Source organism: Euprymna scolopes, chromosome 19, assembly GCF_053919585.1.
Source record: "Euprymna scolopes isolate OS-2025 chromosome 19, ASM5391958v1, whole genome shotgun sequence".
In the NCBI taxonomy this organism is placed as follows: Eukaryota; Metazoa; Mollusca; class Cephalopoda; order Sepiida; family Sepiolidae; genus Euprymna; species Euprymna scolopes.
Window position 1 is genome coordinate 124,461,583 of NC_136500.1, and position 14,417 is coordinate 124,475,999.

Here is a 14,417-nt window from a genome sequence, read left to right on the forward strand (position 1 = left end):
ATGCCAGGAGTGATGTTTGCACTAGATTTTTCCATCTAAAATTTACGCAATTCCAACGTTTATACGGTGATGAATGAAAGCACTATCTATCGCCAATTCTTTATAATTTACAGTTCACTAAATTCAATAGTTGTTTTATTTTTCATTTAAAGTTCATTGAATTGATTTAAAAATAACAACTTCATATTTTACTTACGTAGATGTTTTCCTTTTAATCATGTAGCTTTTTCCAATTCTTGCTTCTGCCTCAGGTGACTTGACCAGAACTTGTGCGCTATTTTTTGTGCGGAAATCATCGGTAGTATCGCCGTTGCAATCGCCACACATTCCAAGGAGATGCCCTCTAAAAGCTGCAGGGACTTTGATCGTTAATTTTAGTTTACCATCAAATAGTATAGTTAACATCCATGCTAAGTACACTTCCAACGTATCCCCTTTCATGCGTACGTTAATTCCGTTTTTATTATAAGGCAATCTTACTTCAACCCCACGCACCTACAATGTAAAGAATAAATGTCGTTAGATCCTTATATACTTTCATATTTATATATATAGTTCATAGTTACACACTCTACATATTGAATTCTATAAAATAATGGGAGTCTTATGGCCCGTTTGATTAACGTTAATATATTGTACTTGAGCGTATACATTACAGAGTAAGAAATAACGAATATATCGTTTATTTTCCTCTTCGTCTTAATTTATGTTATTTATTTATTTGTATAATACTCTTTAATCTTATGTTACTACAAGGCCCCGGCAATATTTTTCGGACACTTTAGTATTCGACTTTCCGAGTACCATAGAGTGGCGAAATTAATTCAATGGAATAGCATAAACATATAAAGACAATACCTGCAATAAAAATGGAAGAAAATCGAAAAATATTTAATTTTCATCATTTTTTACAAAACACACGCGACATTATTTTTCGGACATCGTTGAAAAACTGTTAATAGTCTGTAATATCACCTTTCTTCTCAATAACTTTTATCAATCTCTCTTCATAATGATCAAACATATGCACAATAACATTTCTACGTATTTCTATTAGTTGTTTTTTTTTTTTTGTATCTAGTATTCGTTTCCATAGTTGAGCCTCTTTCATTATTTCAGGTCGATCATAGACAAGTTGCGCAAGCATTTCCCAAACATTTTCCATTGAATTTGGATCTGGGCTTTTTGCAGGCCATTCCAAAGTAGTCATATTCACTTTAGCCATCCATTCTTTCATGAGTTTCGACACATGGATGCTGCAATTGTCTTGCTGTAGAACGAAATCATTCCCCATCTCTCTTCTTATCCTTCGTAGGGCTTTCTCGTCCAGCAACTTTTTATAGCTTTCGCTGTTCTGTCGTCCTTTCAGCCACTCCAACCATATATTTCCATGAGCAAACCATAACTCCTCCCCCTCCTCCTCCTCCTCCTCCCATCTGTCGTTTGTTCAGTACAACAGGATCACCCCTTCTCGACAATTACACCTTCCATCGTGTTCATCAAACTTGAAACGCTTCTCATCAGTAAATATAACATTCTTAAGTCAACATGCTTTGTAAACCACCTTTAGCACTTTCCAGTCTTGCTCCTTTGTGTTTCTTTGTTAGTGTAATTTTTTTCTTAGCCTCTGCATTCTTCAAACCAATCCTATGCATTGTTCTTTGTACTGTTCGGACGTTTTCATCCAATTCACATTTCTCTTTCACTTTTCTCGCTGTAAATTTTTCTCCAAATGTCAAAAGCTGTGTCACAGCCCTCTTCATTTTCCTTTCAGTCCTCTTGCCAATTGATCTTTTCCGTCCTTTTTCCACTCAGATTTTGTATTCGACCGTTGATTTTGACAGCTTCAAATCCGTGGCGATCCTTCTGATGCTGGGCCCATCTTTCCGCTTCTCCTGTGCCAAACAAACGACTTCTTTTGAATGCATTTTACCTTATTAAACTTGATTGTTTTGCCAGTAGAATAGAATAGATAATTGATTCTAATGATGACAGCTAAGTGTACAAGCAGAAAATTTGCATTCAGCAACATATACATGAACATAGCTCTTAATAAAATAGGATTTTTTGTCATGTCCGAAAAATAGTGTCGCACAAATTTTTGCTAAAATCACAAAAAAAAAACCTAAAATTATCAAAGCCAAATTAAAAAAAATGATTACGCCAGTGGTGGATTTTCACTCCTTAACTACGTACTTACAATTCTCGAAAGTTTTTGGCACTAGTAACCACCTTGAAGTACTTTTTTTCAAAGTGCCCGAAAAATATTGTCGGGCTCTTGTATGTATTATTTCTTTCTATTAGCATCCTTTTACCATTGTCCTTATTTTATTCCCCATCCATCATTATTTCTTGACTAATTTTTCCTTTCCGTCCAATGTAAAACATTACATTGCTCAATTTGTATGTCACATCTGCTTCAAGATGAGCAAATCTGCGGCGGGAATACAGAATTATCTGAGATGGCATGGACGAAGAGATGGGGAGAACTCAATGTGACGGCGATCATCTGGAAAGATGCAACAATCACACACACACACACACACACATAAATATATATATATATATATATATATATATATATATATATATATATATATATATATATATATATATATATATTCCAATGTAAAAAACAATGCATTTAATGAGGTTATTGATAGTGCTTAACAAAAATATGACCAGATTTGGTAGATCTTCGTGATCTATTTCGACAGCCTTTCTGTTCTCCAGAAAGTTTTTCTCTTTGGTCCAGAAAGTTTGTCATTTCACCCTCTTTTATCTTATCTTTCATAATCAGAACTGTAGTTGTCTTTGTCAGTTACCCATCATTAAACAGTTTTTTACCATTGTTGCAAGAAGTGGCTGGAGAGCTGGAAGGGTTTTAAACCAGTATCCCTGGACTCTGTCAGGTCCAGTCGCTTTCCAAATTGAAAGCTTTTTTTTACCTTCAGCATCTAAACAGTGACTTATGATCATTTATTGCTCTATTCTAGGGGATACATCTCTTCCAATATCTTTGAGCCATTCTGCATCGTCGTGAAGTTTTTCTTCTTTTTCCCAGATGTCTTTCCATTTATCAGCGTTAGGTACAACGTTCTTTCCTCATTCATTCCTTCACTTTGGTTAAAAGAAGTTTGTGGTTATTCTCAAACAGTCTGTTCTGCCAATATTGCTCAAGTCTGTCTCTGTAGTTTTAGCTGTGATACGCTGTTTCAGTTCTTCTATTACTGAAAACCTTTTTGTTGTATGTTAAATTTATGATTTATTTTATCACGTGTTCGCCATCTCCAGCAGCTTATGCTCTAGTTAGGTCCTTTCGAATTTGCTTTACTTGCTCATGTAGCCGTTTCCGCGACCAGGGTTTCTTCTTTTCTTCTTTCTTTTTCTGTTTTCCTACTCCAAGCAACAATGACCCAAAACACACATCCAAGATTGGATATATACTGTTTTACTGAAGAGGCTGATGGTAAAGGCGATGGAATGACAAAGACTTGAACCCAATAGAACATTTTAGGGCATCCTCCCTCGCAAATCTTTCACGAAAAACACCCGTCTAGCTGAATCCACTGTGAAAAATTTACCCCCCACTCTATATATGTGCCTAAATCAAAACGCGGATTCCATGAACAAAGCTTCTTTCTTAGAACTGCACGCCTGTGGAACTCTGTTCCGTCTGCCTGCTTCCTCCGGACTACAACTTGGATGTCTTGAAGTCCAATGTTAACAAATTCCTAATGAACCGCCCCTTAAGTAAACACTTCAGCAAATCTCCTCACTAACGTAATGTACTTGCAATAACCCTTATCCCTGAGTGGCTTCCGGGCCTTGATAAGTGGTGATCACAAAAAAAATCCCCAAGCAGAAGGTGGAGGTGCGCAAAGTCTCAAACATCCTTCAGCTCCGCGACGTCGTAATTTAAGAGTGAAAAAGCTTTCCAATGGCTACATGTAAAGCTCTGGTAAACTCCATGCCCAGGAGAGTGAAGGCAGTTTTGGATAATAATGATGGCCACACAAAATATTGCGGGTTGACATGTTGTATGTTTATATTGACAACTTTTTGTAAGAGATGTACTCACTGTTTATTGATTTAGCTTTTAATGTCTATATTTTCAGTTATTTTGAAGGAAAAATAAATTAACTCTGTTATATATGCTGCGGATAGACTACTTTTCATTGTGTCAAAAAGTCTTTAACTTCGGATATCTGTATAATACAGATATACACACATAAAAAAAATCGAGGACCGGAATTTTAACGTAATAATGTTTCCAACTTCAAATTATAAACGATTTTTGGGAAAATGCAAAGATATTTTGAAATTACAAAAAAAAAAAAATCCGTACGTAGTACAAATAACAAATACTAACCCAACGGGTCATTAGTAAACTAGTCGAAAATACCGAAAAAATCTTTATAAGAAATTGCACTTACAAAAAATTTGTTTCCTGGTTTGATTATCAGCCCATTATTGTCAATTAACATTGTAACTGTTCTCTTAAACACATCTCCATTTTTTTCATTCAAAACGTTGATATCAAACTGTCGTCCAGCGCTCGGTTTATTTTTGATCATTTTAAACGAACACAGTCCGTCAAAACGAATAATTGCATCATCGAATGTTTGATACTGATACCGCCCTGATGTCTCACATACACAAAATCCATCTGAAAAAATGTAAAGATTGAAGTATTATATAGAAGCAATGTTCAGAAAGAGGCTCCACGTAATTAAAACCATATGCCCAAATAATTCTACTATATAATTTACTTTAAATCACTTGCATAAAATATGTTTTCATTCATTCATCACAGTATTACTGACAATTAAAATTTCCGCAAGAACTTTCTTCCAAACATTTTATATATATATATATATATATATATATATATATATGTATGTATATATATATATGCATATATATATGTATATATATGTATATATGTATGTATATATATACATATGTATATTTATATATGTATATATATATGTATATATATATGTATATTTATATATATATATATATATATATATATATATATATATATATATATATATATTTCTGTCTTCTTACTATTAGGTCCCATTTGACTAGGGACAGACTTCTCTTTGGACTAATGCACTACCCGGAAAAAAAACAATTTTCATTATTTCAGCTGTTTTGTAAACTTTCCAATCGATTTTTTGAAAAATTTCCAATCGTATTATATGCATCGTCACGCTGGACTTATTGTGGAATACGTTCTATCTAGAGAACTATTTTGCATTTTCGATCAACTCTAAAGGTGATTTATTCAAGTTGAAATATTATGCGCGGATTGTTTTTATATTAGTTTTTTTCATATCCAATATTTTTCATTTTTTTATTTGGCAGTTTGTAACTACAATAAATTGCGGTTTCACTTAATGCGTCAACCAGAAAATTCTAGCATTGCTACAAATATAATTTGTTGATTTCTTTATGTCCTCTGATGAGAAGAATAATAAGAATAGCATTCTTTGAAACTCCGTGGAATAAGGATTTTGTAAATTTTTTTTTTTTTTGGAGTATTCAGTCGAACAATACATTTTGATTGTAAAGTTCAACTTACAGTTTTAATTTTCTTTCACACACACACATATATATATATATATATATATATATATATATATATATATATATATATATATATATCATGTTTGGAAGAAAGTTCTTGCGGAATTTTGAAGTTTGATTTCAAATGATGTATTTTCAAATAAGTTTTCGTTATACCTTTACTTTCTCTCTATTTAATCATTTAAATTACAATCGTTTTAAAACAAATATTCCTTGCTCTAGGTTGAACGTGCATAACTTCTTGTACGTGTATCTGATCTCTTTACCCCTCTATCCTTCTGCCACATCTCCTTAAACTTAATCTTGAAAACCGGTTATTTTGAGGTAACATTTTAAGTTCTACATTCTTTAAATGCTAACTTTAATCATAATAAAATTTGCCATACAAAATATACGGATTCCATATGCATGTTTAAACGTCTTTAAAATTTCAGTAAAACAACAAAAAATATCTTGAAACTTTAAACTTTAAAAAGCGTTTTTCTCTCTGTCTAATCGTTCACAACAAAATCGTTTTAAAACAATTATATCTTCTTATCATGAAAATTCCGATACCTCTGCTATTTGTAAAAATTAGACAATAGGTATTGAGCATCAATTAATAAATATTCTTCAAATTTTAGTTTCTTTCGAGTATTTTTGGTTTCGTTGGTTGTTTTTGTTTTACGGCATATCAACCCTTTTCAGGTTATTTAATGCCGAATCCAAAGATTTTGAAGAAAAATCTTTTAATAGAAGATATTTTTTGTTTTCAAGTCGGTTTCTATTTAACCCATACTTGGGACCCTAACAGGTACTACTACTCCGGGTTGTGTTCAGCTCTAGGAAGATTTCTGTACCTCTTGTCCTTGTGCCACATCTTCCTTATTTTGAAAACCAGATATTATTACAATTATTTCGTTTAGTACTGTAATAATTAGTAATCACAAATAATCACAAAAAACCCTAACCCTAACCCTAACCCTAACCACAGAATATAACCTTTACTTGTTCAAAATATGTTTTCTCTCATAGTTTTAGAATGCAGAACGCTTCAGACAGCATGAAATATATGGTTTGGTATAATGTATTTTCTCATAATTTTTAAATGCAAACTATCAATATGAAATGTGGAATTAGAAAATACATATAAAATATTAAAATAATTTTAACTTTTTATAAAATATATTTGACTTTTTGCTTACCTTTGACGCCTGCATCTGCATAAGCAACAAACAACGCGAGAACTGCAAAAAAAAAGAACATTTTTAAATTAAAATATACAAAACAAAATATTATAATGTTTCAGTCATCTGTTTGTCCTACTTCATTTCAACACCAAAGTAATACAGTCATTTTACAGTAGAAAAAAATTGCAGTAAAACTTAAAAACTATTATTTATTTTTTAAATTTGTGCGAGTTATTAGCCCTTGCTTGTAAGGATCGTTTTAATAATAATAATAATAATAATAATAATAATAATAATAATAATAATAATAATAATAATAAAGATTTGTTTCTAAAAGAGATAAAAGAACTGATAATTTCACAAAGAAAATCAAAATTCTATCACCCTTAAGTTAAACACACTTCATTTTGTACTTCATCAGCATGTACAAATGCCTACTGGGGAGAACTTGAATGCCTACTAGACACTGTCCTCGAGTGTCTAAGGTCTCTCTGTACAGGGGTTTGTCAGAACAATCTGGCATGAGGATACTTTTTCCATAGAAGTAAACCCTGACCAAATATTCAAAATCACATAGTATTCGCAGCCCAAATAAGATCTCCTCACTATGGCTAACCCATATTAGCTTTTACGAGGGATGGTGCACCTTCTCCAAGTGATGTTACCTCAAGTAACAGCACGAAACTGGATATTCCACCAGACTAGATAAATTCTTGTCCTGGAATTCAGTAAGACCAAGAGACCAAAATAAAAGATATAATACAACATATGAAAATGGTTAATTGAGGAGAGGAAAATTATGTTCTCAACTTCTTTATTAACTCAGTGTTTGAGAAATAAAGAACTTTAATGGAACATTCGAATATCTATGTATCTCATGTAGAGTTCAAGTGTTAGCCCCAGGTTGTGGGCCCCTTGGTTTCTGAGAACTTCAACTGAAGTAAAATAAAAAAATAAAACACAAAAAAGCAAGTAGCTCCTACTCTCATTTTCTCTGGTCAAATAATAATAATAATGATTAATGCGAAATCAGTGAGACCCCAAGTTGAAAATATTGTGGTGCACGATGAATTGCAAAGGATTCAAATTACCCATGTGTCAATTTTATTTTTATTTCGGACTATTAGTCTCATCTTTATTAGTTGTTGTTTGTTTGTTTTTATTGGTTCATAACGTTTCGGCCAACTTCCTCTGGCCTTCGTCAGGTGGTCCGAAATAAAAATAAAATTAACATAAAAAATGCTCATCTCAAAATAAAAAATTCCAATTAAGGAATAATATATATATATATATATACCCATGTGTCATTGTTGTAAATTTTGGGAATCGACGGATTGACAAATTTGTTAATATTGTTTTGACAGATTGATTCAGCAATTCCAATAATGATTGATTCAATACGTCCAAATATCTAAAAAAAAAAATTTGCACTGAATTTAATTAATAATCATCTAAAAAAAAATGTTTGTATCCATTCTGCCTCGAGAGACAATGTACACCCTCGGTAAGAGTGTATGCGTGTGTAATTCTGAAGCAAGAATTGCGCAATCATCAACTACACCTCCTTTGAGTCGGCACTGTTTGATTCTAGTGGTAACGAGAAGACCAGGACGACTGAAAACAATGTGAAGACAAGCGGGGAGAACATACACTTCATATTCCCAAATTGTCGTCCACTTTAATACTAACAAGGCTCAACGATGCTTAACTTTGGTTATCTAACGGGAACCGGTGTGTCAGCGTGATTATGCCGTATTCATAATCATCAGACGCTAAATGATCAAACTGACGTGAAATTAAATTCTTTCTTTTGATTTGTTAAAATCTTAAAATTTAGTGATTTTCTAATGTATAAAAGTTTACAGATGAACACATTCAATAATGCATCGAATTGTCATTAATTAAAGAATCATTCGTAATAAATGCGTTATTTAAATAACGAATTTAAAATGCAATCACAATTTATATCATCACAAAATGATATAAATTACAATGTCTTACCGCAGAGTTTCAACATCGCCTTATTGTGAGCGTCCGTCGTCAACAATTGTAGATGCCTATGACCTATAAGAGTATTTCGCTTTTATACTCGCCAGTTCTCATGTCAATTGATTGAAATTTTCGAATAAACAACGTGTAATTAAGAACTTCAAAGAATTATTGTAATTACGTCAGCTGGTATTATTTTAATTATATTTTCCTCCAATTGTACGCAGGTGTTTTTGATTTTAATGTTGCATTGGTTTATACACATTATATTTGTTTGTTTTATTTTATTGGCATTGTTGGTAATTCGTTCACAATTATAATACGATTTATATAACAGAAATTTTTGTTTATAAATCTCGCCATCGTATTTTTCTATGTTATATCTAGTTAGAAACAAACATCCTTTACATTTGAAAAGATTTTGTCTGCATGAAATGTGTGAATAAGACACCAACAACAACAAAAAAACGCGAATCACTGCATAAAACGATGTAGAAAATGAAACGGAATTGTTTCTAGTGGCAAAGAGAAGACCAGGACGACTGAAAACAATGTCGAAATAAGCGGAGAAAACATACAACACCTCATATTCCCAAATTGGCGCCCACTTTAGTACTAACAAGGCTCAACGATGCTTAACTTTGGTTATCTAACGGGAACCGGTGTGTCAGCGTGGTTATGCTGTGTGAATAAGACAAAAAAAAAACGCGAATCACTGCATAAGACGACATAGAAAACGAAACGGAATTAAAAAAAAAAAGTATCTGTTCATAAAAGGATTGTATAGGTCAATAATTCAAATATCTATTTCAAAAAGCACATCGACGAATTAAATGTATTTATTGTAATAATTTATGTCATGAAATTCCGAACGATGATTATAATATTCATAGCATAAGTATATATAAAAATCGCACAAGATGCTTTAAAACATCGTTTATGCATGGGATTGAGATGTTACGATATAAAACATTCGATATTATGTTTCAGAACTTTTGAGATGAGTATTCATAATTTGTGGGTTTTTTTTTTTTTTTTTTTTGAGCCCGTAGCTTAACGAATAAAGAACTAAGTAAAATTCAGTTCTAAGTGACATTTTTCTAGAGACTGAATAATTAGTGCGGGAGGATTTTAAGAATATAACTGATCTATAAAATATAGACTTTCAACATCCACATTTAAACTATCCTGTATTCCGTTATAAATAAGAAATTCATCGAAAAACAAAAGTTAAACGATATATAAGTAACTTAAAGCGAATATGATAATATAAATATATAAGGATGGTGCAAAAATAATGTCGCTTTCAAACGTTCAACTTCAAAAGATCATAACTTATTTCATAATAAACTTTATTAATCGAAATAAGCACCATTAAAATCGACAATTAACCATTAAAATCGACAATTAACCATTAAAATCGACAAATTTTCGAGAAACAAGTTTATTTATCCCATTAGCATAGAAATCCGGAGTTTTTAATGCGATTATGTCATTGAAGACATTTTCGACATCGTCTCGGCTTTTGAAGCATTTTCGCACAAGAAGTTGTCGAGATACTGGAAAAAGTGAAAATGGGTGAAAATTTTTGTTAAATCTCGCTATCATGTTTTTCTATCTTATATCTAGTTAAAAACAAGCGTCGTTTACATTTGTAAGGGTTTTGTTTACATGAAATGTGTGAATACGACAACAACAACAAAAAAACGCGAATCACTGCATAAAACGACCTAGAAAACGGGGCGATATGTAGGAAAAGTACCCATTCATAAATGAATTTTAAAGTTTAATAATTCGAATATATATTTCAAAAACCACATCGACGAATTAAATGTATTTATTTGTAATAATTTATTTAATGAAATTCCGCCACGTATTCACCGAACTCCCACTGGTGCTTGTGGAAAGGGCATGCTCCCAGTTCCGGACCCGTTAAGGCTGAAGGCGAGTACATTGAATAGATGTCATCTCTACTATATAATTAAGTTACCTGAATTGATTTTTTCAATAAAAGTTTTAAAATAAAGTTGTTTCTTTAGGGTGTCGCTTTTGCTGCTCCACCGTTTACATCAGGCGTATGTTGTTGTTAATCCGTGAACTTATTCAAGATTTCCATAGGTAATCGCCTAAAAAATAGAATCATATTGAGGATAAGGCATGTAATATAAAAATATGGATGAAATATGAATATTTTTTATGTCATTTGGAGGAAGTTTTATTTTTTCTAAAAAAAGTGAGAATAGTAAAAGTCATTTTAAACCCAGCATTCATTTTAAAATTAAACTAGGCCACTACAGTATTTCATTGGTCGATTAAAAAGAGTTATTGGTTGTTTACAAGTGTACCTATGTTGCATGTATATATGTATATAGTCTTACTTAGAAGTTGAAACATATTTTGGTAATTCTGTAGGGGACTAGGATATATAAATACTCCAATCCCGTTACAAAAAAATAATGAAACGAATGGGAATTGAAGGAAACAAAGACTCAATTAATGGATAAGATAAATGTCGTTTATTTGCTGTTGAAAGAAATGAACGTTTTAGTTATAACATGTCCGCGCGTATGTAACCCATGTTCGTTACAGGACTGGTGTTGTAGCAAGAATAGGAAATGTGTTTTCATCTCAAGTTCGGGTCACTATTTTTTGTTCACGCGTGGGAAGAGAAATAAATGTTGTAGGAAAATTGAGAATGGTAGTCCAGCGTGTAGACAAAGAAGAGGGTATTAGAGTTGTCATCAGTTAGTAGTCAGCTACGCGAAGGTGTTCTTAGTGGCCAGTAGTAGATGGAGAGAGAAAGAGTGAGAATGTATACATACAGTCTTTAGCTCGTGCCCCATACATAGTAGGAAGTGGGCGTGAGGTACGCGTGCGCGCGCGCCGAAACGGCGGCGGCTTGTTAGCCCAACCCCTCTCGTTGAGAGTTGGTTCTAAAGAGAGTTAGAAACAGTTTTGTCTCCATGTTTTATACTCGCTTCTGGAGTGTCTTTTGCGCATGTGTATTTCCCTAGAAAGCGGAAGTGACGTCGCCCATGTGTGTGTTCGTGTTCGCGTGTGTGAGTACATGTGTATACGTAAGCGTGTGTGTATATATACGTGAATGTGTGTGTATGTACGCGAACGTGAATAAGTGTACATGTGTGGACGTGGGCGCGTATGTTTGTGTGCGCGTATGTATATGACAGCTTGAAATATGAATGTGTGTTTTATGTAAGACTTGAAAAAGGCTCGTACAATTCATCTTTGGTTTTGAATTGTTTGAATATGTAAATTAATACGATAGCGTGTTTTTTTCTGTGTCACGCTTACATCCGGGTGGTTTAATTATTATGTATTCCATTAAATAATAAATAAATAGTAAGTAATAAATGATTTTATCAAGAATTCTTCATAAGTTTTGGTTTAGGTTTTGATTATAGCCGAACGAGGCCCAATTGTATATCTAGAGTTAGCTAAAAAGCGATGGGTCACTGCACTTCTCCGTGTAAAGAGCAGTCGATTGATGCTTGAACTGTTGTCAGAGACCGTTCGTACACCGAGATACATCATTTCAAAAGAAAGAAGAAAGAAGAAGAATAAAGAAGAAAGAAGAACAATTGGCCATTTTTGTACCCTTTTTTTTTTTGCTCTCTTTTGACATTTTAACCGACGTTCTGACACTCGCTGGATTCATAAGACGCTTCTCTGTAAGAATATGTGCTTTTTGAAACTTATAAGTTGATTTTAGTTGAGATTTGGATAGTTTTGTTTTGTAGGTGTATATAGGCGTGTACGGGCCATCCCTATATAGAGAGTGCTACCGCCTCTCTGATAATATAAAGCTGAACGGTTGTGGGTGTGTCTGGTCACGAATAGGCTCCTATATGGTTAACTATTATAGAAAACTGATCACATATAATGACAGAAGATCTATCTAGACACAGAAATGGGTATGTTTGATCTGGCATAACCATGATTCATTAAAATTGTGGGGTCTGCGTACGCGCCTGGTCCACAAAGTATGGAAATAAAAAATTTAAAAATAAAAAAAACGTTTACAAGTGTTTTTGATATAGATATGCATAATAATACTTTAATAAGTATGTTTTAACTTAAATAGGGATGGTATAATAAAATTGTGGGGTCTGCGTTCGCGCCTGGCCTCCATAGAATGGAAATAGGCACAGACTTTAATAAAGACTTTCATGTTTATCTGCGTAAGTATACTTTGATAATTATGTTTCAGATTGAAGAAATATGGTATAATAAATTTATTGGGTGTTCGTTCGCGCCTGACCTCCATAGAATGGAAATATGTCACAAAGCTTAACCAGGGTTTTTTTTTTAATATAGATCCACAGAATATTGTGATAAGTGTTTCAGTGTGAACAGGTATGGTATAATAAATTATGGGGTTTATCTGTTTTATTTTTACTTTCATTATATTTTGCTTTGGTTTTGATACCCCCAAATTCGAAGCTATCTCTTTACAACCCTTCCTTTTCATAACCTATCGTACCTTCATAAATCAGAGTCCATTTTCTGTAGGCTTTTTTGAACCCAGTCAACGACGGGTACTTTTGCTATATATATATATATATATATATATATATATATATATATGTGTGTGTGTGTGTGTGTGTGTGTTTGTGTGTGTGTATATTTAATTATTTTTTTACTATAATAATTAAATACCTACGGATACTAGTGTTTCATCCTTTCGGGATTCTTCAGTGCTGGTGTCACGATTAACACCAACCGAACGATTCGAACCCCACAACACGAGACATCTCTGGCTCAATTAGCGGAGACAGTATCCATTCGGCTACCATTAACCGCGTGAAATAGCATTGAATTTTAAACATTTTAATTTTAAATGTTCATTACGTCAGTCAGAGAGTGATCTAATCGTTAGCATATGAGCTAAATTGACTGACTTTAATTCAACTGAAAGTGCTCAACGATAAGAAATGAATTTCTTAAAGGGGCTATCATAATTATGTTTTTACTATAATAATTAAATACCTACAGACACTAGTGTTTCATCCTTTCGGGATTCTTCAGTGCAGGGTGTCACGATTAACACCAGTCGAACGATTCGAACCCCGCAACACGAGACATCTCTGGCTCGATTAGCGGAGACCGTATCCATTTGGCTACCATTAACCGCGTGAAATAGCGTTGAATTTTAAACATTTTAATTTTAAATGTTCATATATATATATATATATATATGTGTGTGTGTGTGTGTGTGTGTGTGTGTGTGTGTGTGTGTGTGTGTGTGTGTGTGTGTGCGTGTGTGTGTGTGTGTGTGTGTGTGTATATATATGTATATATATAATTTTAGCGATTCAATGGCTTTAAAAATTTATGACGTGAAATGTTTGAGTTTCATATCAAAGGTTTTTATTATTTTATGTAAGACAAAGAATACATTTGAAATAGTTTCACTCCTTATCCTATGGGGTTTCGATGTCTACACTCTCTTCAGAGGAGAAAATATTAGCAAATAATTATAATCGTTTACACCTTATTTGCTAAAGTCAGTGAGACATGGAAAATCATTATTAAAAATTGATTAATTAATTAAAGTCATAGAGTAAGGGAAGTTAAAGAAAAGGATATAAAAGTTTACATCCAAATTGCACGGTAAAATCCGAGGTGACTGTCCTTGAAAGC

The 14,417-nt window shown here is 32.9% G+C and overlaps 1 protein-coding gene across 2 annotated transcripts in view; it reads right to left on the reverse strand.

The window, feature by feature from the left end:
• LOC145239959 (zonadhesin-like) overlaps positions 1-14,417 on the reverse strand; it is a 242,675-nt gene that overhangs the window by 136,763 nt on the left and 91,495 nt on the right. Inside the window, exons 2-5 of one of the 2 annotated variants that reach the window (XM_080103544.1) lie at positions 10,747-10,882; positions 6,783-6,824; positions 4,437-4,669; positions 197-495 (exon numbers count right to left, since the gene is read on the reverse strand). In XM_080103544.1, coding sequence (XP_079959670.1) covers positions 197-495; positions 4,437-4,577 — 440 coding nt within the window. In that variant the 5' untranslated portion in view covers positions 4,578-4,669; positions 6,783-6,824; positions 10,747-10,882. The remainder of the gene's footprint in view (positions 1-196; positions 496-4,436; positions 4,670-6,782; positions 6,825-10,746; positions 10,883-14,417) is intronic. The other variant, XM_080103543.1, reaches the window with a different exon arrangement.